General features: G+C 41.1%; 1 protein-coding gene and 1 non-coding gene across 2 annotated transcripts in view; one reads left to right on the forward strand and one right to left on the reverse strand.

Moving 5' to 3' along the window:
- The first annotated feature begins 4,794 nt into the window (after positions 1-4,794).
- The window catches only part of LOC118776861 (matrix metalloproteinase-17-like), a 33,086-nt gene continuing 18,472 nt past the window's right edge, over positions 4,795-19,408 (forward strand). The window contains exon 1 of the mRNA XM_036527466.1: positions 4,795-4,827. Within this exon, the coding sequence (XP_036383359.1) occupies positions 4,819-4,827 (9 nt within the window). The 5' untranslated portion in view covers positions 4,795-4,818. The remainder of the gene's footprint in view (positions 4,828-19,408) is intronic.
- trnah-gug lies at positions 18,573-18,644 on the reverse strand. The gene has a single exon. It is a non-coding gene; the product is annotated as a tRNA-His (tRNA).

A 19,408-nucleotide genomic window follows, 5' to 3' on the forward strand; every position in this document is an offset into this window, starting at 1 on the left:
TTTTTTTCTGATTAAATAAGATGTTACTATAATAAAATGGTTCTTATCCACTGAAAAATGTGTGTGTGTGTGTGTGTGTGTGTGTGTGTGTGTGTGGGCGTGCGCGTGTGCATGATCCACCACACACAGCAAGAGAACAGGGTGTACAGAGATGCATGGGCAGCTGAAGTTCCATAAGTAAAGGACATGTCCCTTCTACACTAAAGGGGTACTTTTGTTCCCTTTCTCAGGATATTACATCAGAAACACTTTTATATGGGGGGTGGGGGGGGTGGTGATGCATGGGGGCTGGCAAAGTTTCCTCTGGACTCAATAAAAACTGTCTGGCACATTTCTGCTCCTTCAGTGCCTTCACAAATCCATCTGCCGCCCCGTGGCTCATACACAAAGAACAGGTGCAGCTCCAAAGGCTCGCAGATCCCGTCCCTATCAGAGGCCCACATTAGCACTCTCCTCTAATGGTGTTTGTGATGGAGCGCAGGAACGCTGTACTACCACTCTTAATGGACTGGTAATGCAGCGGCTTTTGGAAGGGCTGCCTTTATGCTATGCTTGGTTGCAGGGAAAAAGGGTTTTTATTCCAATTATGCAGGTTTATTTTTGCACTGAAAGGCACTGAAATATAGAAGATATTTATATTTAAAATGAAAAGACTTACTAGATTAATAGTGTAGACTAACTTGTGTTTCCTTGTTGAGAGCTGAAGAAAGTGTAGATTTCCTTTACATGACACAAAACCTGCACTTGTCCTTGATCTTTTATTCAACTGCTCAGGACACACAAAACAAGCCAAACATAATCAAACAGACCAATTAAAGCCCAGCCCAATTTGTCTTATTTGTCTGAAATTTAATAGTTACTTGTCTGGAGGATATGCCCATCAGGCAATATTGACATCCCAATGTCAGATTGGAAAGATAAAATATATAATGTGATTAAAATGCAATCACACAGACACTATCCCAATCAAGCCAAACCAACAACACACCTGCTTCAAATTGCACAAAAACATTTTCCCATGAATATTAAATGTAATGTGTTTGCGACATCAAATATATTAGCATTTCAAATATCATAATCAATATAGATCACTTAATTATTACGTGGGAATACATATGGATACTTCTTTAGCATGACTGTCTTGATACAGGCAGTTTTGTTTTCAAAGAACAGACTTTTAACCAACTTTTTAAACAAACCTTTTAACTAAATAATGCCGATTCACTCAGCAATGCTGCCATGTAGCTCTGAATCTTTTGCATTCCAAGTATTAAAAGCATTGTGGTGATCGTGAAGATGAACAGCAGGTATTTTTTCTTACCCTGGAGAGTATTGAGCTAAAGGAAAGCTACAAATAAAACACATGACATCAGAACTGTTCTCTGTAAAAGCCCCACACCCCAACTCGTGATTCAGAATGATGCAGTTTTAGCAGGATACCGAACTCCTGTTTGCTTGTTTTAATTATTCCAAGTTTTATCTTGAACAGAGCCGGTCCAAGAAAGGTGAGGGTGATGTAAATATGATGTCTCAGAGGACTACATTGTGACCTATTGACTGGCAATAATCCACATACTGGATGTCTTGAGGGTCAGAGTTTAGTTTTGGTTAAACACAGATGTCTGGGGTGTGTTGTGTTTGTGTGTTTGTGTGAGTGCATTTCACCAATATGCACTCAGTATTTCTTGCCATATGTGTATATTAATTGCTTTTACACAAATTTGTTTATCAAATTGATACAGTGTCTTTACAGCGCAAGGAGTTGGCCTCTGTCGATTTATGTTTCGCTGACAAAATATGTCATAATTTGCCCTCAGAAAAGTGTCCCTGTTCAGTCTAAAGTGATTTATCCTTCAGCAAAGTTATTACTCTTTCAAATGCATAAGACAGAGGTTTACAGACAGGAAGACATGCATACAGATATATAGCTGAGATAGAGCTGAGATTTCTCCTTTATCTTGTAGAGTATTAGAGTAAGATTGGATAGCTTGTGGAGTGTTACACAGACACACACACACAGGGCCAGCACACACATCTGCCTATGGGTGATACCATATGTGCTCAGGAGTCCCTTAATACCTCTATGACATCATGCAGGATCTGACATGCTGCTGAAACAGCGCTGACCACCAGCATGTAGTGACCACCCCTACTCACTCTCCATGTGGCAAGTCAGGGTGACACTGACTGAGAGTCAATGTTACATGAGACATTTCGAGGGGCTGCCCTCATACTCAGAGCAGGTCAGTCTCTGTGGCTTTTGATCTCCACAGATGGACGTTAGCCTCAAAGTCTCTTAAGTTACATGTGGCTGCACACGGGTTATAAATGATGCTTTGGAACTACTCCGGGGGGAAAAAAAAAAAAAATAGATGTTTTACCATGCTTTCTTACATGGTATCTTGATAGTTTCATCATCTTTCAGTGGGCAACCCAGACATGACATTAATGCTCACTCTCCCAAAAGGAAAGACAAAATTGTTCATTGTTATTGTTATTTGATATATTCATGAAACCTGCCTGGCCTCCAGTGGGGAAGAAAAAAAGCTATGATTACAAATCCCTTTTTGTCTTTGAGTCTGAAATTTTTTATAGCTGTATCTCAGCCTATAACTAAACCCGATCACAATTTCTGGGTGAAATGCAGTTAAACATTTGTAACTATTGAGATACAGACACTGGTCAATGTGTCAGTACCAGGTTGGTACTTCATGGTGGCTGCTATGCATCTAATCAGAGAGAGTAATCACAAGCCATTTACACGTTTTTTGTAAACTGATAAATATATGAAAATACAGTTAACATTTGGAAGTTTGGCAATTTTAGCAACCACTTCATTATGATAACTCCATTAGGCTGGCCCATTATTACCATTGCCACTTTTGCTGGACATCAGATAATCACTGTATATTTCTATGTATGCAGGTGTTTGTTGTGTGACAGAAGGAAACAATCATCTTTCTTATCTTAACAACAACATTATGTCTATCCTGACACTAGTGTTTCAAATAAATGCACAATATACATATTAATACACAAATACATAAATATAGGAAATTAAAAAAAATTATATTTTGCCAGCAGTTGGTTTGGACAAGTTTTCAGCTATTACACCATGGCACTTCACTCCTATATTTCCTGCCCTGTACAATGTGACCACGATTACTCTGTTTCCACCCCCAGGATTTTTTTTTCACCCCCCCCCCCCCCCCCCCCCCCTTATTTTTAAGACTTATTTTTCGTTATAAAGGTCCAAAGGCTGTGAGTTGGTCCATCACGCCCTGTCAGTGGAAGTATGACTTTGCATTGAGGATGTGGAATATAAGCATTTTTTATCTTCTCCAGTTACTGAGAATGGTGCAGTGCAGAGTGTAGTCAATACACCTGCAGTCCCCAGGGTAGCATCTGACAAGAACTCTCAGTCTCGTGTAATGAGAACTGGTGGAAAACAAACGGAAAACAAATTTAAAATCTTGTCTGTGCCATCAATCCAGCCACAAGAACTTAAAATGGGTTAAACAGAAACTTACTTGGGTAGTTTTATGGCTGTTTCTTTCTCTTGAAAACACAGTTCTCGTCCCACACATTAACACATTAACACATAGTGTTGTTTAAAAACTGGTACCTGAAAATTACTTGATAAATGTCTGATTACCATATGGTCAAACATTTCAAATAACCTAACCTTACTTTAATTGAAAAAAAGTTCCATTTTTAGTAGGATATCAGATGTGAACAATCTTTCTACAATATGTTCTGTCATGCATGATATTGACAATTATTGAGACTATTATTTTCTCATTTCCAATCTTACAACCATTCACAGTTAGGCACAGGTGCAAAAAGTTATTTTTTAAAAAGAGAGATTGGAAGTAGAAGGACTCTTTTGTATTCCATTTTTTGGCGGTTACAATGGAGTTGAATTGCTGTGTGTCAAATTTGGTAAAGACAAAATTCTCATACATCAAGCCTTATGTCTTTAAAAATCCATTATAATGACACCATCATCAATTCTGAAAAAATCTACTGAGTAAACTCAAACAGAATGTCAACAGGAGAAATCAAACGAGGAATGAATTTCAATGCACATTTTATTGTGTTAAGACACAACTATAATTAATTGTGAGATGGCAAGCTGCCCAACCAAACCCCAGTACTGTATTTATGTAATAACAAAATACGTTTACGTTAAATCAGAGAAAACACGTCGCAAAAAAAAAAAAAAAAAAAAAAAAAACTACAAGGAAATGGTGTCATATAAAATTTCAAATGTCACATAAAATTAAAATTTTGGATGGCAACGCTCTGGGTCAGGAGGCCCCTTAGTGTTGCTCTCCCATCCAGCTCGCGGGCTCCAGTCGCAAGATCAGGTCAGTGCGTCGTGCAGCTCAGAAGCAACAGCACGGGTACATGTTTAGAACATACAGCTACGGAGAACGTAACATTCGTCAAACCCATTAAAACTCAAAATGGGCACAACGTTAGAATATCGTGTTTCTTGACAAGCTGATTTCTCATCATTGCCACTGTATGCATTGCGTGCTTGCCGACAGAAGTTTTCGAAGCTTGGAAAATCATGCCGTCGCGAATACATCCTGTGCGAAGTACTGAGCGTGTATTCTTCTTCCTTGGATCCGGCAGGAGACAACAGATAGCGAGCACATGCAGCAGCGGTATGCGACTTCGGTGGGTGAGCTGTTAATTGCAGGGAAAGCGTGACGGCATTGGATTATTTCTCCAGAAATGTTTCTGGTTCCATTTTTTTGGTTTATATCGAAGACCTTTGCTGCGCCCTCGCTCACGCCAGAGCAGATCAACATGGGGGTGGTAAGTATTCAGAAGGCAATGTCCTTCACTGTTTTTCAGTCATCTGCAACTGCATAAGAGCTTGTTACCAATTGAAGCTGAAACTGTTCAAGCGTTGTAACGCAACTTGGTCTGATCAGCTACCCTCGAAATTTCAGCCAGCCCAAATTTATTAATGTTTCAGAGTTTGCCCCCCAAGCATCCGTCAAAGAACAAGAAACCTGTTTTTACACGTTTCGTTCGACTCGATTTGACACATGGCAATCACACTGTCAGGTTTCATTCCACGTGTGAAGTGGGAAGGCGGCGCTAAAAAACTGATAACCCTGGGTGATCAAACTGACATTTGCTAGCTACTGCTACTTGAGTGACAACAGGGTTGTATTTTTTGACATTTTGTTCGGCGCTTGAAATCGATGGCATTTTGCATCATGAATACAAAGGAAACAACTGGGAAGTAATTGTCCTTGATGACAGGGGAACCAAATTATAGAATAACTTACTGCAAATGTTTCTTAATAATAAAAAAATAACTTACTGCTGTGCTTGCTTCTGTGAATTGCAACATTTCCTGCAAAACCAGCATCGCTGGCAGAATAAAAAGCTGCAACGCCGTCGCGTGAGAGAAGTGATTATGCTCATAACCAGAAGTGCCAATACTAAGGACTCCCTCTCTCTATCATTCTTTCTGTCCCTATCACTCTCCTGCACTCTCTTCTCTGTTTCTCCCCAACATTCTCTCCAGCCTTATGTATCACTCTTTTTCCATTTATCGATCTCCTGTTTTTTCCTGTCTCTTTCCTCAGCCCTTTCCCCATCTTTTATTCCGTGTCTCTCGCACAGTTTATCCTGTTCTGTCTCTGTCTTTCTCTCTCTTTTTCTTGTCCCTGTCCTCCCATTTATTTTTCTCTGTCCTCCCATCTCATTACTGTTTCACAGATTTGGACTTTGAGGGGAATATAGCAATCGGTGCTCTCATAGCTGGAGACACAGCTGTTTCCAGCTCACACCCGCCCTCACATTTCTCCCTAATGAGACTGAGATCATGTTAAGTGGCCTCTCCGTCTTAAGCAGTGTTATGAGAAATTACCACCCTTGAATTTTCCTCACCTGTCGGGCGAGGTTGTTTGCAGCATACATCAGTTTGAGAGGCACTTAATTTCTGTGTACTGTTTGTACCAGTATATGTTTTGACATGATTGACTTGATATTGCTATTGTATGCGTGTCATCTGAAAACTGAATGATTGGTGCTTGTGGTTTGCTCAGGTGAGCTGCCGGACTTACAGTAGTAAAATCAGGCAGGTTAAGCTTCACTGTCAAGTGCCATGGGTTAATTGGAAAAGGAACACGCAACCCCTGATTCTCCTCTGCATGGGATTCTGCTCAGGAGACAAGAATTTGCATGACGCAGGGCCTGGGGCCTCTATTATGTGTTAGTGGCTTTTATGATCATCCACTTTAATCCTTCCCAACAGTGAAGCTGTGGGAATACACGGACATGCACAGCCTTCATTGGAAATGGACGGCTTTCTTCTGTTTCCATGGAGGTGTTTGTGAAGGATGCGGATCTCACAGAGGGAGACCTTTGCAAACCCAGGCTTTCCATCTCTCTGCGGGTACTGAGAGAAAAGATACAAGGGACGGACAATGAGTACATTGTCCTGAACGATGGTCTGACTGCTTTTTGGCTTTTCATGGTAGCCTAGTCTCGTACACTGAAAAATGCCCAGTGTTGTTGAAATATAGTTACCCGTAATGAGCAGTGGAAAAAATAAGTTGTTCATTTACTTTTTGGCACTCAACTCATAATATGTCATGGAGTGTGAAATGCACTTTGATTTTCTGAATGGCTTTCTACTTTTTAGTTTGAAAAGAAGCCATTTTGACATTATAACTCTACCCTGTAGCTGAAAATCTAATTTCATTGTATGAAATGAGAGCACTATTAGTCTGACGTCCTTGTGAGGAATGGGCACCTAAATCACCAAACATGCTCCCCAGTTTAGCTTTTACATTCCACTCTTATAAATGACACATTCATTCTTATTCACTCACGAAAGAGAAATATATATCAATGCATACTTTTCTTGGATTTTTCACAGATCTCGCCAGATGAATTCCCTTGGTTGCCATTTGTTCTAATTAAATGTTGGTGAAAGACGTGTGTTGGTTAACGGCTAAAAGGAAGTAGGTCAGGGCAAGATTTTTAAAGAAGCAAGTACCTGATGAAAGCAAAAGGAAAGTTTTAGTGAGTCATATGATCTTACTGTATATATATTTTTTTTGCCTGTTCTTCTTGGCCCAGAATGAGTTTTTATGGCTGTAACCGATTGTCCAGGGAGACTGTAGAGGGATCTGAATTTGGACACGGCAGTTATTTGAAGCACGTTATGTGTGCCAAGGAGACAGGTCTGCAACGGGGAAAGAATTAAAATGAGCCAGATTTGTGATAGGTTTCGAGACCTGGCTGATAGAGTTCCCTCTATTTGACTCTTTCACACCATTATCCTCCTTTTCTCTCCATCTCTGTGCAGGACAGAGAATTCCCCCCTCCCATGGAAGGGAGTGTGTTATCAGTAATTAGCTCTGTCTCTTACTGAAAGCCACTTACTGTTCACCCTCTGTGAGAGGATTTGAGTCAGGTTGAATGTATAGACAGATATTGACGTCTCCTTTTCAAACTAACCCCAAGGGACTGAACTGGTTGTTTTGTCACTCTTGAGAGCAAATTGCATCTGTGGCCTGGAAAGAAACGGTTGAATAAGGAAGAAAGAAAAGCAACCTCAGTTGTAATCCTGGCAGGTGACTGAATGGTTGTCCACTATAATACAAGGTGTTACCTACAAATCCAGCAATCCAGGTGAAGAATGCCTGCTGTGTGCCTCCACAAACACGAAGGAAAGCAATGCTATTGTCACAAACAAAGGAAGTATGCTTTGCGAATAACCCAAGTTGTGTCATGCCTTCGGAAATATTACAGTCCTCCCGCGAGGACCCGCAGAGGATGTGCGCGAGCCATATGCTAAATGCTAACCTTCGCACCTGTGTCCGTCTTCTGTGCTTTATAGGGGCAGTTGCTGTCCTTCTCAAGTTGTGAGAGTGAGCGCGATGAAAGATTCAGGAAGTCGTGTTCCCAAGAGGAAAAGTCTATGCTTGCCTGACTCATTTTCCCAACAGTGGTGATCGCTAAGAGTCTGTTGTGATTTGAAAATGACTACGTCTCATCTGACTATTTGTAATTTAAGATCCAGTTGTTAGTTTTGACTATAGCCAATCTTCCAGTTATTTGAGATCTGACTGTTAGTTTTGTCTCTGGTCAGTCTGTCGGTTATTTGAGATCCAGCTGTTAGTTTTGACTCTAGTGAAATGAAGGATAAAATTTAGAGGGCTATAAGTGTGGGAAGCACAACATAGGCTTTTAGAGGTTATTACTTTAGTTACATATGTTGGATGGTCATTCTCAGTGTTTTCAGTAAGTCTAATCTGTTCATTTTCTCTGGTTAATTGCGAAGCAGCGCCAAAGACTGGAGCTTTTTGATTTTTAGCGTTTTCAGGGAAAAAAAATAAACCTCAAATCAAATCCATGTGTCCTCTGATTTTATTTTAGCACAGACTTCTCATTCTGAGATCAAGGGTGCCTCCTCCCTCTGCTTCAAAGGACAGAGAAACTTTTGAAATGACTGTTGGTTCGGTGCTGGGCAGGCTGTGTGTCAGGGAAAATGACTTGAGCAAAGCTGGCAATAGGCAGCTTTAGGCAACAAAAGGAACATCTCTTACACTATTGCCCAGCAATTCTCCCCTTCACAAAAAAGTAGAATCAAACATACTTTTCACCATGTTCCCTCCAGGAATAATTTGGTCTGGCTCGAGAGTGATTAATGGGAGGTCAGAGGTAAAGTTTTCCTGTGTGCATTTAATATTGGTGTGACGACGGTGAAGGACAGTTCAGAAAAAAGCAAATAAACCAGAGCGCTTCTACCTCACGTGCCTGCCAAAAAAGAAGAAAAAACAAAGGCAAATTTAAGTAAATGGACAGAAAAAAATTGTATTCCTTCTATTTTGAGATGGTCTGCACTTGTCCCTCAGGTTTCTCCATGGTTGATCTCTGTCTCGCTGTTGCTTTCTCACTCACTCCCACTCTCTCTCACTAGGGCAGTTTGATCACTGACTCATCTTGACAGAATCAGCTCCCTTCATCCCACCCAGGTACGCCAGCTTCTCAGACATGCAGGAAGGAGGGCTCAAGCCCTGCTTGCCCCTCACCACCGAAGAGTATCAGTATCTTTTATTCAGTAAAGGTATATTGAATATGCATCAATTAATTCTCACATTTCACGTGTAGCTATTCCTGCAGTCACCATTATTTTAGCTCCAAATTTTAATGCCACTAGCATGCAGCACCCAGCTCCTTTTCTGCTTGATTTTAAATCGCTTAGTGTGCATCCACTTTTCTTTTCTCCAGACTCTTCCAATTTGGTTCTCACTGCATTAAGCTCCTCTCACAATACGATACAAAGGAAAGTGTGCTACCTCCCTTTGCATCTTACAGACACATAGCACCTGGACCTTTTCCGTAAATGGCTCTGTACTGCGTGTCCCTGGATATTTCTTTGAAGATCTGCATTGATAGAAAACCTCACCATCAGAAGTTAACTGGATCCGCAGCCTTCGAAACTGTGGTTTCTTCAGTTTGTTGGCCCTTAAGTGGAGCTGGATTGTATTAAAAGTTCTGAGAAAAAATGAAAAGACAGAACACAGAGAATAGTGTTCGTCTAGCTGATACAAAATAAAGATAAAAGCCTCCTCAGTAAATTATTTTATTTGATTAAACTAAGAGTCCTGTTTAGCATTAAGTTGTATCCTCACCTTCTCTAAGGCAACTCTTTCAAAGGGTGTCACTGTCTGAAATGATAGTTTGCAAAGGTCAAGAGTACAACTGGTCTACAGTGCACTTGCATGGTTATTTTCTTGTGATAAACTTGATGCATAAACACCGTCATGGCAGTGGTACAGTGCCTCAAGACAGCAGTACACTGAGGACTAAGAGTAGAAATCAATATTGCATTACTGTATGTAAAACAGCTGATCTACAGAAAGCTTTGTTGAAGTTAATGCCCCTCAACTTATTACTGACTTGTTCTACCACACCACAATGTGGGGTTAGAATCAGCATTGTGAGTGTCTCACTCAGGCTCATTGTAGATGTGAAGACCCGATTCATCGTTTGCATATTCAATCCCCTCATCTGCTGAGCCCAACCCTCCTACAATTGCTGTTGCTCCTGTATCCTGTAATTATTATGTAATTCCCATCTATGCTGTCTTTAACACCATTACACTGCAGTTGTTCCAGCCTGTGACGGAGTGCCGTCACTACGGTTGAGTATGCGCTCTGACTGCCATACCAAAGAGCCTGGCTCTTTGGCGTCGCGGTCAAAGTCACATGTTTGGTACCCCGTAGACCCGGGTTCGAGGCCGGGTGGGGTGACTGCTCTCGCCCTTCGCTACACAGCCTTATTTGTACTCCCATTTCCCCCTACTCATGTTCCCTTCACTTGTTTTTTGAACTAACTGTAAGCAGTCACAGTCTCCTCTGGGGTTTCTCCTTGTCCGGGGTCACCTGGATTGCTCTTGTAATTCACACATTTGTTTCACGTAACGTTACCAGCACAGAGACTGACGTTATGAGTTGGCGGTGGCTGGCTTATGTGGGTCTGTATCCCCACAATCGCTGACGAACAAACCGCAAGCTGTGTGTTCAAGGCAGCCCCTCATTGCCCCCAGGGTCTACTCATGCACCGTTGTTTGAGGTCGCGTGCCGCCACTGCACAAACAGTCAGCTCACGTAGTAAGCATTGAGGGATAGGAAAGGAAGAATGGCTGTTGAACTGTTACTGTCTTTGACATTTATACATAATAGATGTATGATTTTATTGTGTGTAGTTAGAAACTGTATATACAGTACTAGCAGAACGTGGGCTGTGTGGAGGATAATGTGGAAATAGCTGAAATGGATAGAAATTCAAATGAGAGACGGTAGAAGGGAACTGTGACATGTATTTGTTGCCGATGTGTTGCTTAAGACTTGTTCGGGGTTTACTGAAAAGGGGATATAAACTTCCAAGGTTTTTTCAACATTGGATAATTGGTGAGTCAGGAAGCGTGGTCTGCAGCCTTCAGCCAATAACACAATACGGTGTGTGAGCAACAGGTCGTCGTCTTTGCTGAAATATGACCGGAGAGGCAGCGAGCTTTCTCAAGACAGTCCAGCCCCCAGTTTGTTCAGAGCCAGTTTTCTTGCTGTTTGGTATCATTTGCATTTCTTCATAAAGAGATGTAGGTAAGTTCAAAAAAATGCACTACTCAGGTGCAAGGCTGTCTAAATAATCCAGTCTGGGAAGCAGGCTTTTTATGTACGAGCTTTGGCCATCTGCATAATATTCAAATAACATACCATTTTGCTCCCTGTGCAAAAAAAAAAATCTCTAAAATCTGTTTTAGAAAGTGTCATGTTCCAGAAGCCTGTACATTTAATGTGCTCAAGGAATAAGCTTTGATGTGTAAAGTTAAACAGATCAGAGAAGGGGGCCTGGAATCTAAGTGAGCTTTTACGAGGCCATAATCTGTTTGTGATAAAGACTTACAGCTCAGCATGGTGTCCTGTTTTGCCAATGTAACCAGACTGAATTGTTGCGGTTTCATTAAGGGTGTCAACCAGAACTCTTTCACTAGCTGAACAATAAAGCCATGTCTTGAGTGTTTCCCTTTTAAAGCTTGAGGAGCCAAAAATTTCAGTTTCTGTTACAGCAGAGGGAAGCCCCAAATTGGATCCTTGCCGCCTCTTTATTTAATAACCTACCCCACAATCCCTTTGCTGTTTTGGCTGGTACATTGATCAGCCTTATCAATCGTCATTCAACATGGAATTCTGCCTGTGCAATTCACTGTAGTGGAGTTTGAAGGGTGGGTTTGTAGTCATTTCAGGGTGGTGTAGTGTAGGCCCCTTGGAGCTTCAGTACTAATTATGCTTGTATAGCCACAGTCCATCCTGGTCTTCCTGGGCTAAGTGTTGCATCCGCAAACAATTCCATCCACCTGTGCTCACAGAAAAACCTGTGGGATGCGACTGCAGCTTTTTGACATGATCCACATGTTACAGAGCTATAAGGATCACCACATCACAGAGGTGGAAAACCCCGGCTTCAGAGAGTAAAAGTCCTACCATGTATTTGTTCTAGCCATTCACTAAACCAGGTGATTTCACTAATTAGCTCCTCTACCTGGCCGAAGAGTTGTGCTAATTAAATTCAGGTGGTGTAGTGCATGGGTGGAACAAATACGTGGCAGGACTTTTACTTTCTGAAGCCGGAGTTTTCCACCTCTGCCACATCACCTCTCGTGAAGAGAGCTTTGTCTGGAAACTTCATCCTTGGCCTGATTCAGTTTTGTTTTCCTATTTATGTTCAGCTGGCTGCTGCATGATTCGTTTCATTTCCTTGGCCCTGCTCTTGTTGATGATGACACTCCTCTGTCAGGGGTGGCCTTGGCTGTTTAAGCCCAAGTGACACAGGTTAGCCTGTAGCCAGCTGTAAGTGAGTGGGTTGCATTAGAGTGCCTGTGGATTCACTATATTCCATTGCATTACATTACATTACATTATCATTTAGCAGACACGCTTATCCAGAGCAGCTTATATAGTTTACAGTTTTTACATGTTGTTACGGGTATGCCACATGACGTCAGGAAAAGGGTGCACGGAAGTAAGGGTTAGGGGTCACATGACGTCAGGGTCACGGGGGCACGAACTTGTGCACCTCGGGTAATTTAAACGTCTATGGCGGCAAGCACAGTCGGGGAATTTGAGTGAGTACCAGTGTACTATATTGTGTGAATTTAGTTGTTGTCTCACTTTGTGTTTAAGAGCAGCTTTAGGTATAAAGTTCGTGAGACGGTGGTGCATTTTTTGTCGAGTTTATTTTCTAGTTTTGTTTTGGTTGTTTTGGATAGGACGGTGGAGCCGGTCCGACGGTCTATTGCAGACTGGCCGGTCCCCACCGTTTTATTTCATTCTTTTGCGCACCGATCTCCAGATCTCCATACTTTTCTTTACTCCACATTACTTTCTTCCCTCTCTCAAACCACTCTTTCTAAAACTCCAGTGCACTGCTATCTCTCCAACTATCTGTTCTCCGATCTGTATAAATACTGTTCAACCCGTTCAACTGCGAAGCACTCGCCGCTGCGTCTTCTGCCTGGCTGGACCTAACTCGGAAGAGTGAGTAGCCGGGTTGTTGTATTATTATGTGCGGAGTATTTGTCCTGCCAACTGCCCTGTGACTGCCTGTAGTCACCTTTGGTAGGAGTCTGGCCGTAACAATGTTACCCAATTATACCGCTGGATATTATTGAGGCAATTCTAGGTTAATTACCTTGCCCAAGGGTACAGCAGCAGTGCCCCAGTGGAGAATCAACCCACCAACCTTTTGGCTGTGATCCCTGCTCCTAACCATAATGCAACACTGATGCCCTGTTCCGGTAGAGTCTTGTTGATGCCTGCCTGCCATGCTGGGTCACATGACCTTAATAACTGATATACAAGGGTACATAATTATCATAAACCCATAGGCTCATGTGACCTTACACTAATACCTCCTCTTGATGTGAATTCCGTGTAGCTTGGAGCAGAAATGTGCTTAGGTATCCCATGTTAAAAAGCTTTCAGTTGGATGTTGCACAATAAATAATCACCACTATTATTTATAAAAAAATGCATCTTGTTTGTTCTGCTGTGATTGCTGTTTGCTTCCTCCCTCATGCAGCAGAAGTCTGCAACAGTGGACTTACAGGCAAACAGAAAAGGATAGGAAAGATTTTGACTTCTTCTGTATGTTGCTTAAAGTGCGATGGTATCCATCTTCCTATAAATACAAAATCATATAGTTGTTGTACAAATAAACAGAAAAAGCTTGAACTGAAAACAAATTTTCCAGCTGTAATAGCCCTACTGTAATATGAGATTAGTCGGTCTCTATATGATAATGTCACGACAAAAAGGTAAATGAAATACTTGCACGTTGAACTTTTTAATTGTTTTGCTTGCTTTACATTTACCAGTACCCAGCTGTCTCCAGTACTATTGCCATTCTTTGTTATCTCTGCATTACACTCAATAAATACATTTCTATTTTAATTCTTTGAAATAAATGGCTGAGCTGTGCTGAGTGGAGATTCATCTCATTGTGGTGAAAGTGCTTAGCTCAGCAGCCCCACTGTTAATGTCTTTGGAGCGCACTGAATGAAAATAACCCTGAATGCATCTTCTCCCGTGTGTTTTTTTAGTGACCATTTTAATTGCTTATTTTTACTGTCACATACTCCAGTGACAACTCAATTGAAAAGAATTGAAATAAGCCAAACGCAATATAGATCGCTCGCGAAGCTGTACTGAAGGCTCTCTGCTCTTTGAAAATTGCTCCTGGCCGGAAGACAAGTTGGTTAGATTTTGTTGTGTCGGCACCAGGAAATTTGTTTGTAAAGGCCAGTGCGGGCTGGAAGTAATCATTCTCATGCTGAACACATGCTGGTAACAGACTCCTCCTTCACAGGACCCCAGGCACATGTGGTAAGAAACACAAGATCATTGTATGTTATCATGATTGACAAAGTGACAAAGCTCGGGCAGATTAAACCTGAGCAGAGCAGATTTTGCCGGGTGATTTTCTCAAGAAGAGGAAAAGATGGGGGAGAATTTGTGACCCTGAGAAGAAGGGATGAAAGAGGAAAATTACTTGTCTAATCTCCCAATATCCTATCTAAGCTGTGCAAACTAAACTGTGGAGAAAAGAGCGATTCTCTCCTGGAGGTTTAGACTGCCAGTTCTCTGGACTTGGCAGCTTTTTGCTCTCAGAGGAGCCCCGCAATAGCAAGGCAGTATGGCAGCACAGAAACACCTCCACAAGGTGCCATTGACTCTGTACTCTGGGACGCTCCCAGTGAGAAATGGGGAATAAACGAAAGCTGTCCTTCTTGATACACGCTGCAGTTCCATACAGGGAGACATGACAGAGTGGTAGCCCAAACAAAATGCACAGTGAAATGCAGGGGCTGTCATTATCCATCCGTCCTGCTGCCCAGCCCTGATTCAGCTGTTGCTGAGACGGATGAATGGTAATTTAGCTTTTCTTTTCATTTTGATTCTTGTGTAGCCTTACCTTTTTCTCCAATGGTGTCTGACACACGATCATTCTAAATAAGCATTGTGATTCTGTTTTATGAACCTGATTGTTCAGGGTGTCAAGGTAATTCTCATTCCCCACCTGTTAGAAAAGATGGTGGAACACCTTTAAGATTATGTACTTCCAATATTAGCGATACTAATATATGTTTATGCAGTATGCTATACATGCTATATATTTCCAGTTGTTTTCATAAGTCAGATACTTCTGAGTTTATTGTAGATATCTGGTTTTAAAGTACAATGTGGAGATCCTTCCACCCTTCTAAATATCATACCATAAGGATAATTTTCTGGGATGTTTCATGAACCCACTCTGCATGAATAACCAATGAGCGTCTGACAGTCATTTGATCCCTCAGCAAAATTATGGGGGTATGTAGTGTCACAAAACTTCAGTCAGTTCACCAAAGCCTATTATTATTTATATCTTTCTATTTCCCTCGCCCTTCCTCAGTTCCTGCCATCTCAGAATTGGCCTATACTGATGTTTACACATTTGCAAGTGAAGTATAAGAATCTACAGCACAATGGTTCTTTCCAGTCATTGTCAGCCACAGCCACTGTTCAGAGATCAGGGTTAGTGTGGCTGTAGTTTCAGGACTGGCCCCAGGTACCCTTTCAGAGGACGCTGAGAAGAATAAAATGTTTTGTGAGCTGCACAAGCAAGGAAAGGAAAAGTGAAAGAATGCTGCTGAATCCCCGTGTCCGTTTATTTCTTTTCCACAAGCAGAACCAGCTTGGTCCAGTTCCTGGCGAGCCATCAAAGTTCGGGACGTTTTTGAGTCAATCAAAACGTATTCTCCCATGAGCTGTAATAGGAGAGTAGGCAGGGGATTTGCCAAAAAATTCAGTCTGACTTTTTTTGTTTTAATGGGACATCTGCTTAAGAGTTATAGCTGGCCTATATATTGCATTAGCTTTTGTGGAGAGCTGAGGGTGCAGCTGTGTACAAGGACCAATTAAGGAACATTTCCGGTTGTTTAAGCCATATCTGATATGTCAATGCTAATAGCTAAATAACGTGATTCTTATCAGTGGTTTTGCAATTGTTGTACGATGACGAATTCTCATCTGGGGGTTCAGTAAAAGTACAACGACAACTACCAATTAGAAATAACTTCAATCAAACTAGTAGCCTTCTCACTTTCTTTATTTATATACTTCTCACTCATACTATATATACTTCTCACTCATTATTGTAGATAAAACGGTGCCAAATATCTTTACTTTGACCACAAAGAATAAAACATATGTTGCATCTAAAACAGAGCCTCTTCCAGATCTTCCCCAAGGCTGAGATATTCTGTGAGCATATAAAGATTTTAATATCTCAAATGATGCTTGGACATTATCTAAATAGCTTCAAATTGGTTTGCACCTGCTGGGCTTTGATGTTTTTTTCATGTTCTGAGAAAAATAAAACATTACAATAATCCACAATGATTCAAATCTATTCTCCTTAGTGATACTATTTGAGCATAAACAAAAACAGATGGAAACGACTTGAATTCTTTTCACACTGTTACAAGGCAGTCTTCTAACAGAGAGTTATAAACGCACAGATTCATTTTCCAGTTGTTGTTCAGTGAGAGATTTAGGGATTCCTCAGTAGCAAACTCATGGAAGTGATTCACTCAAGATAACAGGCAAGTGACAAGCTAAGTAGGGCTGAATGACATGTCCTTGTCATTATGCTGTCTTGAAGCCATCGAGGCATCATATTGTGATTTCAGATTTTGCCAAATCAGAAAATTACAAAATGATCCATGGCCCAGAGAACATACCATGAAATAAAATGACCATGTTACTTAGATTAAAACTGGTTAGAACATAATATACAGTTTTTCCAAAAATGTCATGTTGGTGGAATTTTTACTTTCTTTCCTCATTTTGTCCATTGGTCCCCAGCAGTACTTTAATTGGCTTCAATAAAACTTGTTAATTTTGGTATCTCTTCTTACTGTATGTAGCCAACTACAGTTGAACCAATTATGAACCAATTATGGATCTGTAATTTTATGGATTAAGAAATTATATGGCACTCTAGCCCATAGTACATCATGGCACAACTAGGGGTTTGATATCTGAACAAAGGAATGAAAAATAAAAAACTTTTTTCAATCATGCTGTATTTTTGTTTTCTTATCAGTATTATTTCTCGGCAGAATATCACTTCGTTATGATTCTTATAGTGAACCCTATTACATGAAACATATTGAATGAATCATCTCATGTCTACATTTCATATGTATCATCTCATACATACTTTCTTACAGTCTTATGTATTTTACAGTAGTAGCACAGCCTTTGTAGTGTTTTGATTATCTTCTCATGCAGGGCACCAGACCATTCTACCAACAATCAGAATCTCCAGGTTTATTGAATCCTACACCCCAAGCCCATCTTCTGCACATCTTTGAAACATCATACATTGGTTCAGTCATAGAATCATTTTTACTTTTATCTCTCTCTCTCTCTCTCTCTCTCTCTCTCTCTCTCTCTATATACACACACACACACACACACACACACACACACACACACACACACACACACACACAAACAAACACAATGTATTACTCATAGATGTTTAAGAGGCCTTTCTGAAAATAGCAATTCAGAGACAAATTATAAAATGTTATTTCACCCACAGATGCTTTGCGGCTTTGGACCTGTAGAGAATGCTAATTAATTCATCTTCCAGCTTCGCATTTCTGAAGGTGTTTAGAGGTTTCACACGCAGGAGAGCAGGGATTTGAATTAACAAGCCATTTTTCACTTTGCTTTCTCACATCATGCAGTCATGTTATGGCTTGGAACCATCCACACGTACCCACATGAAGTTTGGTTTTTCTGCAGGAGTGGTTGTGAGTAGTATAGAATAGTGTTTTTTTTTTTTTTTATTTTTTTTTATTTTTCATTTTTAATTTTGTTTTAGGGTATTGCTCATCAAGGCACTTGTAACGCGCAGCTCCAGTATCATAAGCTTTCCTGAAATCGCTAAAAGAATCTAGTTTTGAGTAGCTCTAAAGGGTGATATCAGTATCTGAAGTAAGGAGTAGTCCTTTGTGGAAATGTGGCTGTGAACAAGCTGTGCTTCAGTCCAGGCTGTTGAGGTAAAGAGGTCGTTGAAGGAAGGGAGGGGGCACACATGTTTGCAGGGACACCCCAGTAGATCAGACAAGCAGAGAAACACTGGAATTTTTTTTTTGGGGAACCCTAAAAGGATATAGAGGGGAAATTTGGGGTCAAGTGACAGGAATGAAAATAAGAATGCTGTCACCCCCCCTCCAGCTGTAGCTCTTCTGTGTGTGTGTTCTGGTGCCTGCGTTTTCTAGGGGCTTGTGCATCTGATTTCAAGGGATTTTTTTTCTCTTCAGACTTCCTGAAACAAAAGCATGTGTTTTTACACTTACATTTACTCATTTGGCAGACGCAAAGACCCAGACCCAAAGCAACTGACAAGAGAGGTACAATACAGCACAAGCGAAAAATCATACAGCGTCAACAAAAGCCACAGTTCGTATATGCCGTGACCCGGATTCGAACCGGGGTTGCTGCGGCCACAACACAGAGTACTAACCACTATACGATCACGGCATGCCACCTACAAACTGCTTTCCTTAGCTGTAGAAGTAAAAGTTGACAATGTGGCATTTCTGTTCTAGATTTAAGAATGTATTATGAAACACCACTCTGTAGACATACTTAAAGTTACATGGAACAGTTTGCAATAGAGACTTGGAGTCACATACTTTCATGTTTGCAATACTAAGGTATATTGACAAGCGAATAATACATGTAACTGTTGAGTTAAAAGAGGTCCTAACTGAAATGATTGGTTTCAGGCAGCTTCATCTATAAGGCATTTAATTAAAAATCTTCAGAGATTACTGTATTTGTTTGAGTCTAGCACAACACCTTTTTACTGTAGGTTATTGATGTTCCTGATGTAATAACTCCAAAGAAAACAGAAGGTCCATGTTTTTCTGGTGTCTTGGATGTTGTGTGTTGCCATGTTGCCAAGCCCATTTTTTTGTCAGCCTGAAAGCCAGCCTTGGACCCGAGAGCCAAGGCCCATGCTCACATCCACATCCTGTGCTGGTGTTTTTACTCTGCTGGCAGCAGTTCAGAAACACAACCCAGCTGACGGCCTTCTGTCACAGACCACCACACAGATAGTCTCCGCTTTTGCCAGCATGGAGATCGCCTGGGCCGGGCTGTCAAGCTGTTCTTTAATCCTCTCTCATGTCCTCTCTTCTGCTGTCTTTTTCCTGGCTCTTTTCTCTCTGTTCACCCTCTCTTTCTCACACACACATATGTGCACAGACACACACACACACACACACACACACACACACACA

This window comes from Megalops cyprinoides, chromosome 4 (assembly GCF_013368585.1).
Source record: "Megalops cyprinoides isolate fMegCyp1 chromosome 4, fMegCyp1.pri, whole genome shotgun sequence".
NCBI classification, from domain to species: Eukaryota; Metazoa; Chordata; class Actinopteri; order Elopiformes; family Megalopidae; genus Megalops; species Megalops cyprinoides.